The sequence below is a fragment of the Helicoverpa armigera genome, chromosome 14 (assembly GCF_030705265.1).
Source record: "Helicoverpa armigera isolate CAAS_96S chromosome 14, ASM3070526v1, whole genome shotgun sequence".
Taxonomy (NCBI): domain Eukaryota; kingdom Metazoa; phylum Arthropoda; class Insecta; order Lepidoptera; family Noctuidae; genus Helicoverpa; species Helicoverpa armigera.
Window position 1 is genome coordinate 9,456,120 of NC_087133.1, and position 20,126 is coordinate 9,476,245.

The 20,126-nt window shown below is 34.3% G+C and overlaps 1 protein-coding gene across 1 annotated transcript in view; it reads left to right on the forward strand.

Moving 5' to 3' along the window:
- Window positions 1-20,126, forward strand: part of LOC110373319 (C3 and PZP-like alpha-2-macroglobulin domain-containing protein 8) — a 199,708-nt gene that overhangs the window by 128,994 nt on the left and 50,588 nt on the right. The window contains exons 6-7 of the mRNA XM_064037709.1: window positions 3,217-3,440; window positions 6,225-6,380. Coding sequence (XP_063893779.1) covers window positions 3,217-3,440; window positions 6,225-6,380 — 380 coding nt within the window. The remainder of the gene's footprint in view (window positions 1-3,216; window positions 3,441-6,224; window positions 6,381-20,126) is intronic.

Genomic DNA, 20,126 nt, shown 5'->3' on the forward strand with positions numbered 1-20,126 from the left:
TGAAAGTTTTGTCGAATACCCAACGGTACCCAAACAATGAACATATCGTCCATATAAGCAAATGTCTGAGTGAAATGAAAAAGCTAAATTAATTCTACTCAGTCATTTGCATCTCCATCAATAAAATTTTCACATGCAGCAATACGAATTGCAGGACAATCATATTTGTGGACCAAAATAACTTGGTCTCCACAATGTGTATATTTTTCTGGTCCAGTGTTATCTGGTGAAATGTACATAAGTCCAAGATCGGGGGACCAACTTTCGTTGGTGGTTCTCTAGAACAATCTCTCTCTAATTGTGAAGTAACTTTTGTTATTGTTTCTGCTTTTCGACTGGTTGGAAGTTATGAGAAACGCTGCGAATGGCAACCAGTTCTCCGTTTTGTTTTTCGTGTTTATAACAAACGTCTAAATTACGTTTTTCTTTCTCGTTGCTGTAATAAAGCTTGTGTTGAAAATACAAATGTGATGTTAGAATATCAAAAAGTTTTCTATGAAAAATACATTTTATGTTTGTTTTAAACTGGAGTTTGTTTTAGATCATCAGCAAGCTTTTCACTGTTGACTAATATTATTACATCATTCTATAAGTCATCTCAAATCTTATAAGCAAATTCTTGAATATTAACAAACCCGATTAGGCTCAGCGGTTGGACTCAACAAGCATGACGGTACAGTAGTGAAAGCCTTTCCATGTCATATCCTATGCCAACCCCCGTCAAATGTTGATAAATTACGTTTCCCTTAGAAACGTGATTGACTTATAACTGACATATTATTGAGATGAATGTTTTGATGTAAATTAAAATTTAACTTTGATATTAGAAAAGTTTTAGGGCTAAATTCAACAATGTCTGACATGTATTGGTTTTCCTATTTATGATAAAGACTAGTAAATATTATATTATAAATACTAAAACCCTTCACTAAAAGATCGATGATGATGATATTTTCGTATTGTAAACAACCGGGCTTTAATATTTCAAAGTTGTTTTGCAAATAAATATTAATATTCTGCGCATTACCCAGTTAAACGGTTAAATCAATTCAACGTTGACATTTAATTCCAAACTCTTCAAGTTTGAATTTATGGCCGAAGATTTTTCAGCATAATACAAATTCAATTTCATTTTCAATACCATTTATCAAATGAGTTTGGTTCCATTCATTATCATTTACTAATGACAATCATAATCTACCACATCAATTTCAAATGAGTGATTTCATCTCGCTCAGATAATGTGTGTATTGTGTTAGAGTATCATTATTTGATAAATGAGTAAAAGGGTTACTTATTTTATGACTCACATTGTCCATTTACATTGACCGCGTCTTTATTTACTTTTCACTCGTTATATTTTCTGTTGCTCAACTGATTCCAAGCATCAACTAAAGTTACATCAGTCTAAAACCTGATATCATTTATCACTTTGTCCTTTCCAAACTAAATGCCCCAAGTGATGGCACCCTTCTTAAATGTATTCAGGTAATATTTTTACAACGATTTAAAAACGTCGATGTTTTCAACGGCAACGATTTATCATAAGAACATGGGGTTTGGTAAGACATGGAAAATCTTTTACCAACAAAAAGGATCAGGTTTGGCTTTACCTGAAACGCATTCAGTGCTCCATCCCTACCTTAATGGGATAACACAAAGCGTCTGTAGGCACCGAGGTATTTTGGCAGTGTGACAAATCACTTTTGTAGAACACGTCCCGAAATTGCATTAATAAATTATAAAGTTTAGAAGGGTAAACCGTCCTGAACTTAGTTTACATGTGAGTAATATTAATTTAATTGCTAATTCTAGCATTGTGGGAGTTCAGACTGTAGAGCTGGTGCGGTTCAAAAGTTTTTGTGATTAAGAACAAAACATAAGGATATTTTAGCCTTACGTAAGCCCAAGCCGAATTATACATTTACATTGTACATCATCTCTTTGGCAATCACGTGTTAATCCTTCGCAAGAGGGAGCCGATGATTGCAAACAACTGATCACTCACTTCAAATTGCTCAAACAGTTTGTTCGACCCGAGTATCGAAATCAGGTCATCATGCTCATTGCTTAGGGCTTATAACTAACGAAGCACTGAATTTAGTTTCACTCTAAAGATCTTTACCCAACTCAATTTTATGAAAAGATATTTTTTTTTTATCTTTTTCGTATTTCATATCGACTATTTCTTCCAAGTCACTTTTTCCATCATAAGTTTGTTATCCAAAAACCTATTAAACAGCAATGTCAAGAGAAGTTAAGGCATAACCTTGTCAAGCGTGAGTCGGGTCCCACTCGAGATATAGTTTGATTAATTACATTCGCTGACCCTCTTAAAAGTCACATGTCATAACACATGACAAAAACTTTCGTAGTGGACACACGTTCCGTTTTAGAGGACACTGCTGTTTTTGTTTGGCGTCTACTATCGACTTTTGTTCTGCGTAAAAGTACTGTTCTTGGTGAATGAGACTGAGACTAAATTTTTGTAAGCTTTTATTAATCTAACGGGGTGTGTATATTTGTTTGGTACTAACTTTTTGCTGTCACTGAAAAATAACCAGATATAAAAATAGACAAAGTCATATTCAAAGTATAAATAAGTGATATAAAAATAGGACTGAATTTTTGAAAGACTACAAAGGACGTTGCTTAGTCATGTATGTCAACCTTTTGAATCTTGAAGCTATTTAGGGATTTTTTTTTTCCTATAGTCCTTGCGCAGTTAAAAATAGAGTTCAAAATACTACACTATTTTATCAGCGAACCGTTTTTTTAACAAGTCCTTATATCTAGGTTATCGATTATATTCGTATTTTTATTTTATTTTTATCTTGCAGAGTGGTTGGTGATCGAATGTCACTCAAGTTTGACTGATAGGCAACGTAGGCTTGTTTCGTCAATATTGTACTACCGACATACCAATACGCTAGGCAGTATTTTTTACGCGTTTGGAATATTATTTCTCATGGGTTCCCTTATTTTGAATCCATTTCTCGTACAAAATGAGATCAATTCACTTTTATTACGTAAAAAGATAGTATTTTACAAGAGGTTTATAAAGCCTCCTCCCTGATATTTGTTTTCAGGCCCCAGTAATTTTGGCTAAGCTTACAACCAACCTGAACTCTTGTCAGCAGCAAAAACCTTTGTTCATTAGTCTTCATTTGTTACTACTAAATTTAATAAAACACTAATACCAATTTCCTCCAACAGGTGTACGCAAACTCAGCGCAATCTTAGCAACTGGTGCCCGCTCCGGTACTTGGCGCATCGAAGCCCGCTGCGGAGGCGGTTCAGCCAGGGTCGACATCACCGTTGGCAATGGTGTCGGGAACACGGCACCAGCAGCACCGGCCGCTGAACAGCATTATGTGGAGCTGAGATTCGCTGATAGTATGAGAAGGCGGTATAAGCCTGGATTGCCTTTTGTTGGGAGGGTGAGTGTTTAGTTTCCCAGTAAAAAGTAGGACATGTATCTCTTTTAATTTCGCACGCTGAGATTAACAATATAATAAAAAAACTATAAAGTAGATATTTTTAGGATTTTTAATTTGTCTGTAGGATTGAACTGAGATCTCAAGATGCAAATTGACCAATTGCCGTCTACTGCTGAACGTAGGCCTCCGCTGACGATCGCTGACCATCCCAGTTTTATTCAATAGTCAACTATTAATTTAGAACAGTTCTCACATTCAGATTTTAGCAATGATGATGAAAAACGATGAACTCGTATAGGGGTTTTATGTTACCTAAAGCATATTAACTAGTTACGTACATATCAACGAAATCTTCTTAACAAAAGTCACTTGCTCCCTCAAATATAATTTCTACCTCACTGTCTCCACCGACGATAATTCATAATATTTCTTCATGGCGCCATTTTGTTGAAGTTGTATAGCCAGAAAAGGCTGAATTGTAGCAAATAGCTGCTCGTTAGCTCATTCCGCTGGAACTTTTGATAGCTCCCTTTATCTAAGCTTTAGACAATGGAAGGTTGATGTTAGTGTGGACCTGACTCAGATGTTTGAACTTAGTGTTGGTAAAGATATGACAAAAAGTTTTTTTTTCTTCGTGAATTAAGGCTGCTTTTTCTTTGATCGTGTTAAATGGAAACATTTTAGATAAAGATTCTTAAGGGATTAAATATTTTTGCTTTTGCCCACTTACTACACAATTAAATATTTGGTCAAGTAAACATAAGTGTTAAGTTATGACATACTAGCTGTTTTCCCAGGGCTTCGCACACGTCTCGTGGAAACTACTGCCCGTATTCGTATGAAATATAGCCTATGTTACTCGGGAGCTTCCCAACAGTGAAAAAAATTTAATCGATCCAGTATCTTTATTACATTCCTATAGAAGTCTTACTAACCTAAAACTAATAACACCTTCAATCAAAACAAAACACTACCTTTACATAAATCCTCATACAAACGACCTCAGGCGGCCACATCAAAGTTCTCCACAACAACAATAATGAACTCGCTTTACAAAATGGCGTCTCAACCATGATGTTGTAATTTCCTACCGATACACTGCAGTTCACTCTTTATAACTTTGTCATTCGCTTGCTTCCTGGTCTGAACGGGAAGAATCGTGGGATATTCATAAATCATAAAGTTTTCTATAAAAGAGTGTTTGTGCATACATGATGAATTTGGTGTTCAATGTTTATTTTTTAAAATATCTATGCATTATGATGCAGTACCTATTCAATTTAAAATATTTTTTTTGTCTTTGTGATGTTAAGCTTCAAAAAGAATACAAAGATTTGGGAATGTAAATTGAAAATCCTTTTGCTAAAATCTAAATGAACATGAGTTTTTTTGTGTAATCGAAAAATCTATAGAAAAAAAAAGAAGGAAGACAAAAACGAACAAATTATTATTTTCGTAAAAGAAGAATTAAAAAGGAAAAGCAAAATTACATTTTTGCTTATAACTTTTAATGTTATTAATAAAAATCGCATCCATATTCATCTTCCGTCGTTGTCGGGAGAACAATATAATAAATTACAGAGAGGCTCTAACGAACAGCTTTTATATCGACGCTCGCTTTTCTTTCTGAGTCTGTATGGCCACTAAGACAGCGAGTTATGATAAATATTCATAAAAAAATAAAATATAATTTAATTATTTATGATTGTCATTTCATTGGATTTGCATTTTAATTTACCACATTTAAGTCAGATATAAATGTAAACACAAAAGACTAGTGCAAAAAATCTTGTTATATTAAAACGTCAAATTAAGAGTATTTTTTCAAGGAATATGTTACCGCTGATCTAATAGCCTCAAGAGGCTTTATCAGTGCTTGAAAATATTAACAATATTAATGTTCGGAGAAAATTGTATTGAAAATATAGTGTTACTTACGTCATATATTTTCGATATTTTTATTGTAACTAGTTTTCACTAATAGGCTTCTTCTACGTATGGAATATTAAATGAAGACTTTCTTATGATAGACTTGTTCTGATGTTTTATCAGAATTTCTTAGAATAGGTCGAGATACAACTTTTTTACTGAAAGTGTAGATAGGTCAAGTACCTATGTAAACCAAAATAGCCTTTCTAGCAATGACTTAAATGTTGATGATGACGACCCTTGTTGACATCAGTAGTACAATTTTTAAAAAAGAACATACATAATAAAAACAAAACACAGTCGCCATCCCAACCTTTTATAATTTGGGAACAAAATAATATTAATCACGTTTAATTATATCAGTATTTCATATCTGTACCCCTGTCGGCACAGGTTTTGGAGGTAAGCCAGGTTGGCTCGGTAAACTTAATGGTTTAATTAAGACTTAACTTGACGTCACAATATTGTTCTCATTGCGTGGCGAGGTGTACTCCGAATTTGGTTTTAGAATATTCCAGGTGGACGGTGTTAAGAGATAAATGTATTAGTTGCAGAAATGTTGTTTCTAGAATGAAATTAATATTCTATTATTATTAGTTCAGTAATGAACAAGTCTGCGTCAGGACCCCTGTCAAAACTCTCCGATCCTCTCAAAATACATATAGAGAGTTGCTACCAGCTACCATTAGTTGCTACCAATTGCTACCCTCGTGGTTTTGAAGATATTTTGGATACGGGTAGTAGTTCCCACGGGATATGGGTGAAACCGCTGGCAGAAACTAGTAACTTATATTTCTCTTTTTACAGATGTGGACCAAAAAATACAAAATAACATTCTGTTTTTCTTCTAACTAGGTCGAAGCAATGAGCACGGAAAAGCGAGTCCGGGTACGCGTCAAGCTATATGACGACAAGACCGATATCTATAGTCAAGACATTGACATGTCCACGGGCGAGGGCGGATTCATAGTCCCGACTGTCATGGCCGACGCACCGTACGTCAATTTGCAGGTGAGTGACGAGTACTTTAACTTTGTTACTGCTGTTCTGTTTTGTGAGGTAAGTTTATGTGAATCGGTGGGAAAAAGGGATTTTTAACAAGATGAAAATATAGGTGGTGTTTTTCATATACATTACTGGCTTCCGCCAGCGGCTTCTGAGGGAACTACTTCCCGCACTCGGTCAACAGAAGTAGTCTAATACTGCCAAGTTTCTTCAAAATTAGTTCAGCCGTTTGCGCATGAACAAGTTACAAATATACCTACATAGACCTAGGTCTAGGCTCTTCAAGTAAATCACGGGTGATGAAATCGACATGCGCTGTATTTCTCTTTAGTTCTCTTTAGTTACGATTACCTTAGGCCCCGAGTAAGTTTAAGAATTACACATGAATAAAAACGGTAATAAGAAACAACTGATGAAAAAAGAATAAATTATTAATAGGTATAAGTGGGTGAGTTTACGTAGGTTGGTTGACCTTTGCAAAGTTTATTTCCAATATAAATAGGATATTCAGTACAGAACAAAGACAATGTCTGCTTTAGTAATTTGACAATGTCTTGTAAGTACTCAGCTCAGTTACTTTCTGACAGTTCGAAACTTTATCAAGAGGTTTCATGTTTTTTGAAATAGATAATTTTTTTTTTATTCTGTTGAAAGTTCATCCTAACATATTGCCTAACATACGGAATTATTTTCAAACAAGTGATGTTAAATACCGTTTTAATTCATAAGTAACTATATAAAATATTTTCTAAGAATAATCAAATTATTATAAATTTGAATAGTTAAAACGTAAAAGCTACACACAATAACAAATTTTGACAAAGTACGCACGCAATAGCATCGATATTTTGCACTCAAACTCTTCAATATCACATTCTAATTTAGTTAAATTGTCCCATTATAAACCAATTCTAATTATTAATGAACATTAGCAATTTAGATTGAAATTGTTTAATTGGATACTCTGCATTTGAATGTTTCTGATTAACGCTTAATTGCGTATTTTAGAACTAAAAGCAGTAATGTGTATCATTGTTTGTGTTTAGTTTTTTAAAAGACCGAAGATATAACAGGACTCTGAGAAACTAACACATAATGGATAGATTAAAACGCGTAATTAATATTGACATGTAAGTAATACGATATGGTTAGAAAATATATGACTTGGAAAATATCCTCAGATAATAAAAGAGTAAGTTATGGAAGAAGCGGCAGGGTGATGATATGACTAAAATCATTATAAAATATCGAGTTGAATTTAATCCCATAACAAATAATATTTCGCCATGCAACACGCCAACCAAATCCCGCTCTCATTTAATCAGCAAATTAAAGTTTAATCCCTGATCAATCCAATCTGCGTTCTAAACTTCATAATCCTTAAAATCATGGAGGGCCGAACTTCACCGCAAAGATCTGTCTACGTCCAAATTGGCCGTTCGCGCCTTAAACTCTAATTTAGTTTAATCGCCTCATTAATTGGGCCTAGAAACTTGGAACTGTGATGCCCCCGGGGCCTTCGCTACGAGAAATACAAATGGCCAGATTTTGGTCGAACTGTTTTCGCGATAATCCTAGCAATGGGTAGAGTGATAGGTCGGTATTAGCAATGCAGATATTGCGGTATGGGAGTTACTGGGCTTATGGCGGTTGATGCAGCTGTATGGTGTTATTTAGGAATTTATGTGTTTTAATTATGATTGTTTAAATTATGAGGCTTGAAGAACCGTCATATCCCAGTTCTTGTATTTACTCAGTCATACGTATAGTGTATGTTTTTATCTAGCAGGAGTTCTTGATAGGCTTTAAGTATATGCAATCTAAAATAAGGCGTTTTAAATGACAAAGAATGTGATAAAAACCAAATGCCTAAATTAAAAATTAATTAGGTACTAAATGGCTAATCTCACTAAACTTGAAACATTTAATACCTTTATATTTTTATACCTAACAGTTTTTCTGAAATGAAAATTTCCATTCACGATCGTAACCTTAATTAGTTCTAAAAACTCAATCAAGACGGTTTCCTGGTCTTACCAAAAACTGTCCTGGGGCGATAACCTAGACCAAAGCTTTCAACAAAATAACCTTTTTGGTAAAGTGCCTCGAATAACGATATTACATGTTTTACGAGGCCGCCGGTAAATTTTTCCAGTCATGCGGACTATCCTGTTTAAAATTCGAAATATTTTGATAAAGCGAATTCGGGTTATGTTCCGTAGAATGTTGAAGTGATTCTTTTTATTTTACGTCATGAATACTTTTGTATGGGTAATTTTATCGTTTTTTCTTACATCTTCTGCCACAAACTTACTAAGAAGTTCTATGCGCTATCATAAGCGTATACATACACTTTTTAAAAACAAAGTTCCAAAAGATATAAAGCTATGTACAGTATCTTTGAATTTACCTTGTTTCATCATTAAGATAACATTTTTAATTATCAAAACTTTATGATATCTTTACTATTTTTAAGTATTTTTAAAACAAGTTTAACGTATTATTCGCCAAAGATATTCTTTTGCCGTCCTACCCAAGGATCTCCAAAAATCTATCTTGGCGACGGAGAAAAGCAATTACACCGGGTTTCCGAGTGGTTATGACGCTGTCATCATGCAAATATATCAGCGCGGTATAGGATTGGCAATCCAGCTAAAGTGCTTTTAGGCCCCTGATAACTATCTTATGAATTATTATGTGAGCAAACTTGATGTGATCGCTGGACACACGGGTGCGGAGTTTGGGGAGATTTTTATCGTAGATTCTGTGTAATAAGAATAAATTGAATTGGTAGTTGGATTTGAAATATAAACTATGAAAAACAGTCTTGCATTGATAGGCGCTGGGCCTTGACCATTTATCGGGGGCATTTAATTGAACTGGCTTTTTTAATCATTAAGGTTTTACCCACATTGTTGCTTTTCTTACCTCAGCTTAAAACCCCAATCGGTAATTACAGTGATTGCTGACTTAACACACAGCAATACGCTACCGCTACCAAAAACAATAATGTACTGTAAATAAATAACATTCAATTAATCACAAACTCCTGTTTTCATTCCCCCATCACAAGCACTAATTAACCTTTTATTTTCACTACATTGTCAGCAAAATGATTTATAACATTTTACCGAACGCAAAACAAGGCCATTACACGACATTATAGGTATTGGAAATATACGCTTTGCTGTTTTTATGTTCGGCCATTGTCCTGACGACTGATACATGTTAATCGCATATCCCTGAATATTCATACAAAGCGGGTACATTCATTTGAATTAATGAACGTTTTTGATACTATGTTGCCTTGTGTCAACAATGCCGGTTTATATTTTACTTTGTTCGAAGCCTTTATGCTTGCGGGGATGAACTCGTTATGCGGTTATTCGGTTACTTTATAACCTTTGCCTTTGCCTATAGTGCAAGATTTCATAAAAATATTGATTGTTTGCTGTTAAATCTGCTTTAGGATTGTAGTGGGTAGATGATTTCTGGTTTTATTAACTGAGGATTAAACCCATCAGCAAAAAAAATATGTAACAATTATTCATTATAATTGAAAATTAAATTATGTAACAGTAACTTATCTAATTGAAAATTATGTATTTTTACGTAAAATAACCTGTAATCGAAAGACCAAAGATTAATTAATGAAAGAAGGCGACACACTGCCTGACCGTTTCAAAAAAATCCCATTTTATATTCTGAAGCTTTAATGCTGGTCCTTGTGATTCCTCAAAATGTAAAATAATACTTTTGCTATCTACATTTCGCGGCTGTATGTAGTGAAGCTTAGCAATAGCTAATGGCTGTGCTCATCCCAAATTAGTTGCGTTATTACCAGCCTAACATGTGGCAGGTTTTAGTTGGAATCCAATTATGTTGCCATAATGATACCAGTGCCTACATTGTGTGGAACACCTGATGGATATCCAGAAACTTTCCAATGGATAGGAGTTTAGAGAATTTAAACCATGGAGTCTCTTGCCCGTTCTTCTCCTTAGAAAGCAACTTTTGGAATGGCCAACCAGAATAAAACTTATTTATATTTTTGAAGTTGACAAGTGCTTGTAAATACTTTAATGACATAAAATGATTTGACTTTGACTTTGAAAGAAGTACAAAAAATACATATGTACTTTATTGAAATAGATCGAATGAATATGAACTTGATATAGATGGATGAAACGATGGAAAGATTGCTTGCTTGAATGACGATAAGGATGGAGGGAGAAATTAGACATGAATCGTAATAAGTAGGTGAACATCCATCCTCCGAGCCTTTTCCCAATCATGTTGGGGTCGGCTTCCAGTCTAACCGGATTCAGCTGAGTACCAGTGCTTTACAAGAAGCGACTGCCTATCTGACCTCCTCAACCCAGTAACCCGGGCAACCCGATACCCCTTGGTTAGACTGGTGTCAGACTTTCTGGCTTCTGACTACCCGTAACGACTGCCAAGGATGTTCACTGACAGCCGGGACCTACAGTTTAACGTGCCATCCGAAACACAGTCAATGGTGTCTAAGATATACTTAGAAAGTACATACAAACTTAGAAAAGTTGCATTGGTACTTGCCTGACCTGGGATCGAACCCGTGCCCTCATACTTGAGGTTGGTCCTTTACCCACTAGGCCACCACGACTAATAAACATGTAATAAGTAGGTGAACATTAAGTAAAAAAAAAAACATTTTGGCAATCTGCCTCTTTGTGAATCTGACATACTTAGGTACCCATAAAAATTATGATTGAAAATAATTTTCAACCGCTGAAAGAAATTAAAAATAAAATTTTACCAAAATAATTGCCTGAAATGTAATAACTTTCATTATATGGCTTTTATTATAAAGCCTTTGATCTAGCGGTTGCTATCGTTTTATCATTTTTGCTCCCGATATAAATTTTCTTTTAATGAAACGAGTAGGAATTAGAATGAATACCACTTTTAATGGAATTTTGTTAATACATTAAATTATTTATAAAAATCTAAGTATCTTACTACTTACTTCATAAACATAACTTATGTATGTATATGCAATTTGTCTCAGACACCTTGTGACATTCAAAATTTGGTCCCCATTCGAATTCCACGACGCGTTGGGAGCCAAATTACTTATTCAACATCATTACCCCTATTTCGTGCCAGTGCTTCTTTTATATTATCTTCACAATGATTCTCATTATTCATATCTCAATTCTTTTTTGTAGCTGTTTCTTTAGAGATGGCATTGTTCCGTTTTATCGGCAGACATTTTTCCAGCGAGATTTTTCCGGCCTAAGCTTAATTCGTCCAGATAAATTATGCGAAGATAGAGACAAATAATCCAGCACTCCATTAAATCTGAGAAAGCGAACGCTTTCAAGAAATTAGCCAACTAATCTCGGGACTGACTTAAAAGGGGATTATATCTTGAAAAAAGTGCGTGACCTTTTTTAATTTCGCTTTTTGTAATGTACGTTCCTTGTAAGCTGACATTTACTGCGTTAGACGATTTTTCTAAAGAATATTTACTTTCTATAAAATACGTTGATCTCTCAGCATTTATTTTTTTCTTCAATGGAACGAAATTCAATCATAGGACTGTTTTTTAAGGCAGTGGCACCACCTTTTCACCTGACCAAGCTATCGATCCTCAAAACTAACTTACTCACTTACACGCCCTCTCAAGTCACAATAATCACCTAACAAACATTGATACAACACATTGCTCTCACTCTAATCCTCAACAGATTCCATTACTTGACGGAACCAATCAGCGTGGGTCAGCTATTTGGATTATTCAATCAAACATCGCCAATTAACATAAAACTAATTATATTCACTGTTTATGCAGGAAATAGATGAGATGGCTTAGCGCGCCACTAGTATATTAATCGGCAATACATATGGATTCGCTGCCCCTATTTCAAGCCAATTTGAATTCTATTTGCCAGGAATTAGAGATGGAAATTGTATGCTTTGGAGCTATTATGTGCTGAATTATTCAGGCATGGTTTGTCATATCTATGTGTTATTAAATAGGTCACTGTCTGTTATCTGTTAAATAGACGATTTTGACGAAGCGGAATAACGAGCAAATCTTGCTAACAATTTGTAGAAAAACTGATAGTATCAATAAATACACCGAACGTAGCTTCAATAAAGACACTTGGTCTTTGAGGCTTTGAACATGTTCGGGTAAGCCTAAAGAATGTTCGGCTAAATTGAGTTAACTCGGTTCATTTGCCGGATTTGCCTTCTGCGGTCTAACCTCAAGATCATTAATTGAAGTTGAAGACGTATGGATGAAACCGGCTGAATCTGTTTGCGGTCCCAATCACGGAATAGTTTGATTTGAAACTTCATTAGTCTTTGCTCTGATTGCAATTGCAGATTCAACGTAACTATGAAGTGTCTCATTCTCGTAATTAGACCAAATGAATTCTTGCCAAAGTAGGATTGCCTTTTGCCGCTACAAGTTTCGAAATGGCTTAATTTGTAGCCTCGTTTCCTGGAATAAGGTATTTAGGCGACCAATTCCGTTTCAAAGGTAAATTTGATTTTATGCAGCTGGGCTCATAATTTTAGAAAGCTTGATTAACGATGTTGAATTTTCATGCAGAATTCTGAACAAAATATGTATGTTGACGATATGGTTATTTCTGCAAAATCCAAAATTAGACGTCCGATATTTCGCAGAAACAAAACTATTCAATACCTCATTAATAATTTAATGATGCTTATCCAACAATATTAACAAGCAATTTGGCGTACCTAAAAGTTCCATCTAATTATCTAAAAAAGGACCGAATGTCCTTCAATATATTTAAATTAGTCCCCTGGTCATTACAAGTCAGAGTGACCCGCTCAAATATCGGACCCTAAGTTGATTTTCGCTCAGAGTCCATTAGAAAACTTTCCAATAAGACCAGAGCCAGATTAGCGGAAGTTCACATTAATATTCCGTGGCTAAGCTGAACCTAACTGACTAAATAGAGAGTTAGCAGTGTAATCCTCAGTGGTTGTGGTCAAACGTACCTATAGAAAGATTAATTGAATTAGCTTCTAGACTGAGGACAGTGCAGATTAAAAGTTGATTTAAATTAGTAACATGATGAAGATATACTGAAGAGTTAGTACTAACTTCTATAGGTGCTCTGAAAATATGTCTTTAATGAATTCAATGTAATATGTTCCAATTAAGAAAATTATTTTGAAATAAGTTTGAATGTAAAAAAAATACAAGTTGAGAAGATCAGTTTAATGAAATAGCTCAAAAACCAAATATAGCTTTTTTGTCACATTACCTATATATCCATCACTTATTCTCCAACCCCCAACTTTCTTCCCAAAATAATTATACAAATCTTCCAATTACCACGCCCAAGACTCATTACTCCAACCATTACCTCAACATATTTCGGTCATAAGGAAAGTCGAAAGTTTCCCACACTTTTGATCCCAACTAATATTGGTGGGTACCATAAAACTCTGGTAACATTGCCGGTCCAGCGAATCCAATCAATGATGAGATTAATGAAATTAGTCCACCACGAGCTGACTCCGTTAAAGTTGGTTGCGGTGATCTTCCCTAACTAATGTCAGTTTGTTAAAGGAAATAGCTGGCTGTCTTAGAAAACGTGTAGGGTAATTTGTTCGATTCTGTTTTGTTTGTTTAAGAAGGTTCTAGTATGCATTTTCTTCGTACTGTGTAGTAGTAGGTGTCAACAGTGAACAACATATAAGTAAGGATGCACGATGCACCCCACAAATGTGTGAATGAATGAATTTTCTATTGGCACATTTTTTTTAATAAGAGTACGTAGTTGTCATTTGTTTCAAAAACAATAACGATCATTCCTCTTCATCTATTTTTTTGTGACTTACTTTTATGAAGCCTTATTGTCCAATTTATTTTATGTGAGTTCTGTTCTCGTACTGTTTGTAAATAAAGAAGACGCAATTGGTATTTTTAAAATGGCACGACAAAATGTCGATACAGTAATCTTATTAAACAAGTATAATACCATTGAAGAGTATCATCAGTCCATTAAACAAAATGTGATATCGTTATGTTTTCTGAAAGTACTTACATAGCGAAAGTGTGCCTTAAGAGCTCAACTTTAAAGTCCATTTTAATGTAACAATGAATATTTTAATTTTCAATATAGGTAGTTATGTTTTCAGTCATCTGATTAATCGTTTTTACTCTTTAAAACGAAACCTTTCAGATCTTTCATCATTGAAATTAATAATTCCCTTTAAAATTTTTTACTGTAAGTGTTGTTAAATAATGTCCTCTCAGGTAAAAGTATACGTTATGATATTATTTTTCATCTCAATTTAAAATCTTTTACAAAATATTTTCGTCTGAAAGTTGCTTTTAGCATGAAGTAGTCTTGCAGAGAGAAATATGTTTAAATTGTTATGAGAATCTCAAAGCGGATTTCTTTGAGTAACTACGTGAAAATATGCTCTCTTACAAGAAACTGGAGATTACAAATATGTAATGTTTTCAAAACGATAAGTTTAAGTTCCATGTAGACTCAATTTTTAAATAAAGGGAGACATTACATCATATCTAGCAGATATTAGGAAATTATTTATCAATCATCATTCACTCACATAAGCACTGGAGCAATTTACATTCAGTATGTAGACAATAAAACTACAACATATACGATAACCGATATATCCGCATATAGCAAAACAATCAATAGATAGGTTGTAAATATCCACAGAAAATGGGTATATACTAACTATCGTAAGAAGCGTCACAAAAACTGGCAATGTAAATCAGCCATTCGTATTCCACTTAGACACCTCCCGGAACTTCAGCAGTTTAAATTAGAAAACGAAAGCGTGACTACTGTTTAAAGTTGAAATGGGCTCTAAGATTGTTGCCCAACAATCCCCAAACACATTAGCGGCAATCGATGTTGCCACTTAGTAAAACTATGGAACTTATGTAGCGTTTACATAAGTTCGGCTGGCAACCCCCAACTTCGAAGCTGTTTGTAATGACTTCTATCGCTGATGGCGGTTGAATTTGAGTTTCATTACATTTTTATCTAGTTAGATAGTTTGTGGGAGCATTTTCCTTTGATGTGATTTTGATATTATCGCGCCTTATCCTTGAAAGGGTACGTGGTTCAATGTATCCTAAAGTTTGGGCACGCTTAAGTTCTCTGTTTACGTGCAGTCCAGACTTTAGTTAATGCGTATTACACTATGTACTATAATGTCTCAAGTTTTGTTCAAAATACACTTTCTAAATAAGTTCATTTATCAAAAAGAATCGTCTTGAAATGAATTAGTAACCAAATCTAAATTAGAATCAATTCCACAATGATCAGTCACAATTCATACTAGCCCTGTTTTCACGTCTATCTCCATTAAACTGTTTCTTGTACATAGTTTTCCTTTATTACTCAAGACTCGGTAGTTTTATGAAGAAAAAATATACCATGGAAGTAAACTATAGATGAAATATTATCTCATAATTTTTTTTTGATAAAAGATATGGAATAACGTCACCATGAAACACGCTCCCAAAAAGATAAGAGTATGATGATGAATAATCCAGTCACAAAAAACCTCAGATATAAACGCCAAAGAAAGCAACAGCGAAAAAATCGCCTAACAAAGGAAGATGAATATTGAGTGGATATAAAAAAGAAACTTTGACAGGGCATCTCTATCAATCACCCTATACCGTAAAAGAAGGCACTTAGCACAATACTTTTTGTCTCTGGCTTCCCAATAATCAATCTTGAAATATAGATTGATCGGTTCTTCTGTTCTCGGGAAAAAACGCTATGATTTTTTGCTCCTTTGTTATTTATTTATCAGGGTCTTGTACAATTTTTCTTGTAGATTTTTCGAACGAAAATTTCGTAATAAATATGATGTATCGTGTAGAATAAGTTTTGTAAATCTCTTAGACGAGATGTGGAGAGTTGCAAGTTCTCCTTCAAGTAAAATTGCTCAGTATAATTTTATTAGTGAGTGTTCTTGATGCTTTGCAGAAGTGTACGCCAATCTTAACTTCCATTTCGCGTATGTTAAGTTTATTTTGAAAGTGTATGTGTAATGAGAAGATACTTGTACTGAAATTTAGGTGAAAAGATTTCTGACTTGAAATTACGGCAAGAGACACTGAGTATTCAGAAAGTCTTTTGCCTAGACAGCTAGACAGTTCCATATATTTCTTAAGCCTAGTGTCGCAATGCAGAAAAGATTGTAGAAACGAACTGTGAATCAATTCAGAATATGTAGCTACCTACCTTATTTCCACAGATTTTAGAGCATTCTATTTATCAGTAAATAACAAAAGACTGATACTGAAGATGGATTAAAACATTTCCCGTAATAGTTTTTCTTTTATGCTTTCGCTTATTCTAAATTAAAAGCACTAGGTTCAAAGCTTTAAACTGTTCTCCACATAAAATTAAAAGTACCCGCAGAATAAAACTCGAATTGACATCAACTTCTGTTTTTATACGGCTCAGTTGCTTGCCAACTACCGAGCAGACTAGACGTACGTTAAGTTGAAAACTTTTCTAGAGAGTTCGCAATAAAACACGTTTTATTGTTGTTTTATGAGTAAAATCTGCGTTTTATATCGTCGTAGCGTCATCGCTGGCCTTGTTATTGTTATTGAGATCATATTTTTGAGATTAAATTATGTACTTTGTTATGTTGTTTTTGAATAATGACCCGTGGTTAGAGAGCTAAGATATTTCAAGAATAATGTTGATTTGGACTATTACTTTGAAAATATTAATTCGCAAATAATCATCATCATGTAAAGGAAAAACATTCACAAAAACCAATTAACACAAAAACTCAATTATCCTCTACCACCATAGCAAAACAGGCATCATAAAATTCCTTTCACGGAGCGAGCCAAAATCTCAATCAATGTTCCTTGTTCTAAAAACAAGGAGTGAGACGCTAATGAATATTTCATGCTATAATTAATTGCTTTCACATGTTGGAAGTCAGGTGGCGTAGTAACCGCGACCAAAGGAACGAAGTTCCTTTACTAGTAGTTTGGAACTGCGGTTCTTGAGAAGCTTTGTTTCTATTATATTATAGAAGGTAGTGGTGTTATGACCGCGGTATCTTTGCTTAATTAGGTAGTTTCAATGTTGATTGCCATACAAATAAAGTTGGACATTCCAGAGAATATGTAAGACCAATATCTTTGCTGACGAACACAATGTTATGGTCGTTAGTGATAATTAGGTACACAACTTTATTTATGTATTTAGTGTTTTCAATGTTGATTGCCATACAAATAAAAATGGACATTCCAGAGGAAAGTGAAGCAGAATGGGGGTATTATTAGCAATTATAATATATAATTGCCCGGGTAACTAACTGGGTTTAGGTGGTCAGATAGGCAGTCGCGCCTTGTGAAACACTGGTACTCAGCTAAATCCGGTTAAACATACATATCCTAACATAGTTGGGCAAAGGCTCGGGAGATGATGATGATAATAATTAATTGCTTTCACATGTTGGAAGTCAGGTGGCGTAGAGACCGCGACCAAAGGAACGAAGTTCCTTTACTAGTAGTTTGGAACTGCGGTTCTTGAGAAGCTTTGTTTCTATTATATTATAGAAGGTAGTTATGTTATGACCGCGGTATCTTTGCCGAGTTACATAAGCTTACGGTAATTAATGATAATCTTATACATAAATATGAATTGCTGTTCGTTAGTCTGGCTAAAACTCGAAAATGACTCGACTGATTACGCTTTTTTTTGGGTTTTTAAATGATTGTAGAGGTACAGGGATGGTTTAAACGATACGTTTGCGCGATCAGCTAGTTAGAATACAATTTTATTAATGTAGAAGAGGTTTCAATGTTGATTGCCATACAAAGAAAAATGGTCATTCCAGAGCAATTATAATTAATTGCTTTCACATGTTGGAAGTCAGGTGGCGTAGTAACCGCGACCAAAGGAACGAAGTTCCTTTACTAGTAGTTTGGAACTGCGGTTCTTGAGAAGCTTTGTTTCTATTATAGATATTATAGAAGGTAGTGGTGTTATGACCGCTGTTTCTTTGCCGAGTTACATAAGCTTACGGTTATTAATGATAATCTTATATGTAAATATGAATTGCTGTAGTTAGAGTAAAACTCGAGAATGGCTGGACCGATCACGATTTTTTATGGGTTGTTAAATGATTGGAGAGGTACAGGGAAGGTTTAAACGATACGTTTGCGCGATCAGCTAGTTAGAATACAATTTTATTTATGTATCTCTTAAGAGTTTTCAATATTGATTGCCATTCAAAGAAAAATGGTAATTCCAGAGGAAACTGAAGCGCAATGAATACAAGCACAATATGGAACAAAATACGAAAGAGAAAACAAAAGCTAAGCAAGCATTCTTAAAGCGATTGAAGCTATTGATTCGTAGAATCAGAAAAACAAATACCTATCGTCATGATCTCCATAAAATAGAGCTGTTTAGTAAACAAATAGGTACATAAATACTGTAAGCGCACACTACAAACTTTTAGTCGGCCGATAGTTTGTTTTGGGTTCATAAGTCAGTATGAATATCCGTCATTTGCACATAGCTCCATTAAAGATAAAGCTACTTTGAATCTATTGCTGACTCTTTCTTTGTCAACAAGATAAAAAGTGTCAGCAATAGATTTAATGAAGCTTTAATTTCAATGGAATTTTCTGCAACTGACGGTATGGATTGTAATACACACATTACAAGAATCAGGTATCTAACCGGTATGAGACCGTCTGAAAATTATGATTGGAATCAAAATTTTATTTCTTTTTTTTTATTTCGCTTGTCATTGGGTTAACCGTCGGCCGACTGTTTTGTTTAGTCTGCAGAGTATTATATGAAGAGGCAACACATTAACAAATGTTGCCAAAGAAATAATGACTTTGAGAGCATTCATAGGACTTATTATTGTGGGAAGGAGAATAGAAGGGAAGGCATAAAGCCACGGTTGGAACACCACATCGTGCGTATTTATATTATTTTAATTTGAGTTTCTTTTAGTTTTGTGGTTAATGTTGTTAGTGTTTTTGTTTAAGTAAAGGTATTTAAAGTAATAAGATTTATATGGGAACCTATCGATTCACTTTAAACCATATTTATACAAATAATGAAACAGACTTTGTATCGGTAACTACTTAAGTGGGTGGGTGAATTTACGTAGGAAGAAACTAGCTAAGATGTTTTAGTTATAACTCGTATTTTTCGATACGGTTACTTAAGAAAGTACATTATATAGAGTGCTAGTTTACTCAAGATGCACAAGATATTTTCCTCTAACACCACCCGTAATTTCTAAAAACATCAAGCTCAATTTCTATCAACATTCTTTCCGTATGATTAAGCAACAAAATCACTTGAGCCTCCCTCTAAAATTACCATAAAACGCCATCATGATTATAAGCAACTAAACGATTTATTTCGCAAACGATGAGCCGAAAGAATAATTTTCTACGTAAATAAAAAAAAGTCATGAAAACTCCGTTCTCAAGGGGATTGCGCGTAAATACTTTTAAGGGAATTCAAATCTGTATCAATCTCATTAAACCTGACTACAGTTTACCAACTTATAAAACTTTCCTGTGTGTTTTGTTTTAAAGTTCGTCCTTTGAAGCCTTCGCAAAAAGGATTGGCTAAAAAGTCTTTACTTAACTTAGGTGTAATAAATTATGTACATTGTTTTATTAGGATTTTTGAGTAAATGTTTTAATTGCCTCACAATTACCGAGGT